The 6677-nt window shown below is 53.2% G+C and overlaps 1 protein-coding gene across 2 annotated transcripts in view; it reads right to left on the reverse strand.

Moving 5' to 3' along the window:
* Positions 1 to 6677, reverse strand: part of LOC116958472 (uncharacterized) — a 91194-nt gene that overhangs the window by 58003 nt on the left and 26514 nt on the right. Inside the window, exons 2-3 of one of the 2 annotated variants that reach the window (XM_076058839.1) lie at positions 5812 to 6465; positions 2512 to 5682 (exon numbers count right to left, since the gene is read on the reverse strand). In XM_076058839.1, coding sequence (XP_075914954.1) covers positions 2532 to 3938 — 1407 coding nt within the window. In that variant the 5' untranslated portion in view covers positions 3939 to 5682; positions 5812 to 6465 and the 3' untranslated portion in view covers positions 2512 to 2531. Of the gene's footprint in view, positions 1 to 2511; positions 5683 to 5811; positions 6466 to 6677 lie in introns of those variants that run through there. The other variant, XR_012931678.1, reaches the window with a different exon arrangement.

Raw genomic sequence — 6677 nt, forward strand, 5'->3', positions numbered from 1 at the left:
GTACAGCAGTGCGGCTGCTTGCTCTGTGCATCGGCTTGCGTTTCCGATTCACCACCACCACCTGCTGAGCCTTGACAACGATAAACACAACCTCCGTGTTCACACTCGTGGCTACCTAGCTGTACTGCTCATGAACATTGCATAGTAATAATGTTGCTGCTGTGGGTAGCAAGAGACATTGACACTCCCTGATGGACGGTGTTGACGTTGCATCAACGTTGCGTTGAGTAGCACCGAGGCTGTGTGGAGTTCCAGTAAGGAATTGCCTGGATTGGAACAGAGACGTCTGTGCTATGCACAACTGCTGGGGTCCTGTAACACAGAACTTAAGGAGCCCCTCCCCCCTCCCCGATACAAACAAATCCTGTAGTAGTAGCAGCGAGGCAAATTCAAACGCATGGCCAAAGGAGTTGCGGTGTTACCAGGAGGTCCGTTAACTGCCCGTATCCACCGCCGATTCGACCGTTTGCACTTCCTTCCTCTGCACTTGAACCGAGACATCAAAGACACAGACCTGGCTCCCTATCCCGTCACTGCCTGGGATCTCTGCCCCGTTGGGGCTTCCTTGGTTTGGAGCTGTACCGAGATGTTTGATGTTTGAGCGAGAGTAGACCAGGGAGAGGATTCTGGAAGATAAACCGTTAGGACACCCCCCCCCACTAACCCACCCCCCAGCAGCGATGCTAACACAGTAGCAACGTTAACAAACTTGAACGGGTGACAAAGGAGTCGCTGTGTTACCAGGTTCCATGGAAACTGCCTGGGTTCGACCGACGACGCCCCAGACGTCCTCACGCCCTTCACTCCTCCGCTGTTCCGTGCACGACCGACACCAAAGGGTGTCCCCCGAGTTGAAACCGAGACAGACGTCATAACGCAGGACTGGTGGGGCTCCCCTTCCTGTAACTGCCTGGAATCTCTGCCCTGTTGGGAGCTTCCTTTGTTTGGAGCTGTGCAGAGATGGTTCAGAGTAGACCAGGGAGAGGATTCTGGAAGACAGAACGTTAGAGATCCCCCCCCCACTCCCCCTGATACAAACACAAGGCCTGTAGTAGTAGCAGCAGCAAGGCAAATGTGAATGTCAAAGTATTTACGGTGTTACCGGGTCCCGTTAACTGCCTGGAATGGCCGATGATAGAGGAGCAATTTGCGCTTCCTTCCCTCTTGCTGTCCCCTTGTACGATGTTGCGAGGTTGCTTGGGAGTTGCACAGAGAACGCGTGGAGTTGCACTGAAGTTACTAGGAGTTGTAGCAATCTTGAATGAAATTGTTCTGAGGTTACGTCAAGTTGCACTGAGGCCGTGTGGAGTTGCACTGAGGAAGTTGCGTGGAGTTGAACAGAGACGTCTGCGCTAGGCACAACTGCTGGGGTCCTGTAACATAGAACGTTAGGAGCCCCTCCCCCCACTCACCACCCCAGAGCCACAATGGCCAACACTGCACACCGCTCGCTAGAAATGTCACCATCAACGCCCTTTCCTGCCGTAGGGAAATATTCAGAATAGCAGTAAAAAAACATTGATTTCAATCTTCAGGTCACGTTACATAAACTTCACGCTGTGGTCATTTGCAAATAAAGGTTTCAAGTTTTGCGTCGATTAAAACTTTCAACGTCCTCCTGGCAACTTTTCCCCGCGTTTCCAATTACGAAAACTAATCGCTCGTTTGGTGAGCAAGGCCGAGGATCGGGCCGGAGACTCGCACGGTTACCTGGGTTGAGAACTCGCCCAGACATCTTTCTCAAAGTTGGGGGTGGCAGGAACGGATGCCAGCGTGTCCGATTCCCCATCACCACCACCACCACCCGCTCAGCCTTGACAATAATAAAACACAACCTCCATGATGCTCACGCGTGGCTACAGAGCACGGCTCATTGCCATTGATAATAAAGAATGCTGCTGTGGGTAGCGAGAGACATTGACACTCCCTGATGGCGTTGAGTAGCACCGAGGCTGTGTGGAGTTCCAGTAAGGAATTGCGTGGAGTTGAACAGAGACGTCTGCGCTAGGCACAACTGCTGGGGTCCTGTAACACAGAACGTTAGGAGCCCCTCCCCCCACCCCAATACAAACAAATCCTGTAGTAGTAGCAGCAGCGAGGCAAATTCAAACGCACGGCCAAAGGAGTTGCGGTGTTACCAGGAGGTCCGCTAACTGCCCGTATCCACCGCCGATTCGACCGTTTGCACTTCCTTCCTCTGCACTTGAACCGAGACATCAAGACGCAGACCTGGCTCCCTGTCCCGTCACTGCCTGGGATCTCTGCCCTGCTGGGGTTCCAACCCAAGAGACATCTGCGTGAGGCAGACTTGGGGCTCCTGTAACCGCCCTGGGTTCACCGATGATCTCTCTCTTCCCCTTTGCTGCTGCTGCTGTTGTTGTTGCGAGCACGCAGGAGACGCGAGGAAGTCTGCAAGACACGGTGTTAACACAACACCGCCCCCCCTGCCCCCCAGCCCAGCACCTCCGAACACAAATCACGGATAAAAACGCGACGTTTGTAAAAGAAGCGTTGGATTCGTGCCAGAGGATTTATTCGGTTTTTACCGGGTGCCCCAGACACCGGCCCCGGATTCTCCGACGACGACGCCGCCCAGACACCGGCGCACGACGGACACACACACACACACACAGTGACACACACACACGCGCACGACGGACACACACACACACACACAGTGACACACACACACACACACAGTGACACACACACACACACACAGTGACACACACACACACACACAGTGACACACACACACACACACAGTGACACACACACACACACACAGTGACACACACACACACACACAGTGACACACACACACACACACAGTGACACACACACACACACACAGTGACACACACACACACACACAGTGACACACACACACACAGTGACACACACACACACAGTGACACACACACACACACACAGTGACACACACACACACACAGTGACACACACACACACACAGTGACACACACACACACACAGTGACACACACACACACACAGTGACACACACACACACACACAGTGACACACACACACACACACAGTGACACACACACACACACACAGTGACACACACACACACACACAGTGACACACACACACACACACAGTGACACACACACACACACACAGTGACACACACACACACACACACACACAGTGACACACACACACACACACACAGTGACACACACACACACACACAGTGACACACACACACACACACAGTGACACACACACACACACACAGTGACACACACACACACACACAGTGACACACACACACACACACACACAGTGACACACACACACACACACACACAGTGACACACACACACACACACACACAGTGACACACACACACACACACAGTGACACACACACACACACACAGTGACACACACACACACACACAGTGACACACACACACACACACAGTGACACGGACACACACACACAGTGACACGGACACACACACACAGTGACACGGACACACACACACACAGTGACACGGACACACACACACACAGTGACACGGACACACACACACACAGTGACACGGACACACACACACACAGTGACACGGACACACACACACACAGTGACACGGACACACACACACACAGTGACACGGACACACACACACACAGTGACACGGACACACACACACACAGTGACACGGACACACACACACACAGTGACACGGACACACACACACACAGTGACACGGACACACACACACACACAGTGACACGGACACACACACACACAGTGACACGGACACACACACACACAGTGACACGGACACACACACACACAGTGACACGGACACACACACACACAGTGACACACACACACAGTGACACACACACACGGAGGGTTTGCGCGCAGTTCGAACCGAGAGCGACCGTCTGTGTAAATCATCAAACTCGGTGCTCCTGCTGGGAACGCCTGGGTTTCGCCCACGACCCCTCTCTTTGCTGCTGCTGTTGTTGTTGTGAGCACGCAGGAGACGCGAGGGAGTCTGTAGGAGGCGGCGTGAACACAACAACCCCTCCCCCTTCCTCATACCCAGCCCACAACTCCCGACGTGAGAATACGAATTCTAGTAGCAACGCAACCGTTTGTAAAAGCGTAACAGAGTTGTTGTCGTTGTTTTTGGGTTTGATCGCGAAAATATATTAAACGTCTCCTTTGGTTCTTTCGGTCAAGTCACGTAGAATGAGAATAAAATAATGAAATAAAATAAGACGATAAAATTCTCACGACGTTTCGGCCACAACACAAGTAGCCTTCTTCAGGTGAAACTACAGAACTGTCATCCCGAAACATCGCGAGAATTTTAACGTCTTATTTTATTCTCATTCTACGTGGCGGTGACTTCACCGAAAGAACCAAAGAAGATGAATCCTTACAGTCGCAAAAGCTTTAAATCGAAATTTATATTAAATGTGTCGTTAAAACCCGCCACCACCCGACACGGCCAATTGGGGTAAGGTTTGTCGCGTGAACAAAACGTGCCAATTCGTCACTGGTTCTAGCACACGCACAAAAAACAACTTCTGTTATGTACATCGCTCGTGAAACGTTAGGAACCCCCCCGCCCCAAACTACGATACGAACGCAAAGCCTGAAGTAGTCGTTGATGATTCGGGGCTGCTGGCACTTTGATCCAGACTCCACTCCTGATCCTCGTTCCAGACTCCACTCCTGATCCTCGCTCCAGACTCCACTCCAGATCCTCGCTCCACACTCCACTCCAGATCCTCGCTCCAGACTCCACTCCAGATTCCACTCCTGATCCTCGCTCCAGACTCCACTCCAGATCCTCGCTCCACACTCCACTCCTGATCCTCGCTCCAGACTCCACTCCTGATCCTCGCTCCAGACTCCACTCCAGATCCTCGCTCCAGACTCGACTCCAGATTCCACTCCTGATCCTCGCTCCAGACTCGACTCCAGATTCCACTCCTGATCCTCGCTCCAGACTCCACTCCTGATCCTCGCTCCAGACTCCACTCCCTCAATCCAGATTCCACTCCAGATTCCACTCCTGATCCTCACTCCAGACTCCACTCCTGATTCTCGCTCCAGATTCCACTCCACTCCTGATCCTCGCTCCAGATTCCACTCCCTCGCTCCAGACTCCACTCCTGATCCTCGCTCCAGACTCCACTCCACTCCTGATCCTCGCTCCAGACTCCACTCCACTCCTGATCCTCGCTCCAGACTCCACTCCTGATCCTCGCTCCAGACTCCACTCCTGATCCTCGCTCCAGACTCCACTCCACTCCTGATCCTCGCTCCAGACTCCACTCCACTCCTGATCCTCGCTCCAGACTCCACTCCACTCCTGATCCTCGCTCCAGACTCCACTCCACTCCTGATCCTCGCTCCAGACTCCACTCCTGATCCTCGCTCCAGACTCCACTCCTGATCCTCACTCCAGACTCCACTCCTGATCCTCGCTCCAGACTCCACTCCGAATCCTCGCTCCAGACTCCACTCCAGATCCTCGCTCCAGACTCCACTCCTGATCCTCGCTCCAGATTCCACTCCTGATCCTTGCCCATCAACTTTGTCAACTCTCTCGCTGTCCCCCCACCCCCCCCCCCCGTTGCACTTCTTGTTTGGGAGCACGCAGGAGACGCGAGTCTGGAAGACACGGCTTCAGGGGACAACACCACCCCCCACCCCCCACCCGATTCCCCGTCAACTCCCGACATACGAACACAAATAAAATAACAACTCACGTTTGAAAAAGCGAAACGTTTCAGCAGAGATTTGTGGTTGTTACCAGGTGCCACGGAAACCTGCCCGGATTCTCCCGACGACGCCCCAGACATCTGCACGCCCTCCACTCCGCTTGCAACAACACGAAGCCGGGTGGAGTTGAACCGAGACATCAAAGACGCAGACCTGGCTCCCTGTCCTGTCACTGCCTGGGATCTCTGCCCCGTTGGGGCTTCCTTGGTTTGGAGCTGTACCGAGATGTTTGATGTTTGAGCGAGAGTAGACCAGGGAGAGGATTCTGGAAGACAACGTTAGAGACCCCCCCCCCACTCCCCCTGATACAAACACAAGGCCTGTAGTAGTAGTAGCAGCAAGGCAAATGTGAATGTCAAAGTATTTACGGTGTTACCGGGTCCCGTTAACTGCCTGGAATGGCCGATGATAGAGGAGCTTTTTGCGATTCCTTCCCTCTTGCTGTCCCCTTGTACGATGTCGCGAGGTTGCTTGGGAGTTGCACTGAAGTTGCACTGAAGTTGCGAGAAGTTGGAGAGCAAGGCTGCGTGAAGGTGTTCTGAAGTTACGTAAAGTTGCACCGAGGTAACGTGGAGTTGCAACGAGGTTGTGTGGAGGAATTGCAACTGAGGCCGTGTGGAGTTGCACTGAGGAAGTTGCGTAGAGTTGAACAAAGACGTCTGCGCTAGGCACAAATGCTGGGGTCCTGTAACACAGAACGTTAGGAGCCCCTCCCCCCACCCACCACCCCAGAGCCACAATGACCAACACTGCACACCGCTCGCTAGCAATGTCACCATCAACGCCCTTTCCTGGCTTACACAACTATTCGGGACAGCCGTAAGAAAACATTAATTTCAATCTTCAGGTCACATTACGGAAACTTCATGCTGTGGTCATTTGCAAATAAAGGTTTCA

The sequence above is a fragment of the Petromyzon marinus genome (genome assembly GCF_048934315.1).
Source record: "Petromyzon marinus isolate PM22_M1 ecotype Great Lakes invasive population chromosome 78 unlocalized genomic scaffold, UKy_Petmar_22M1.pri1.0 chr78_unloc.3, whole genome shotgun sequence".
NCBI classification, from domain to species: domain Eukaryota; kingdom Metazoa; phylum Chordata; class Hyperoartia; order Petromyzontiformes; family Petromyzontidae; genus Petromyzon; species Petromyzon marinus.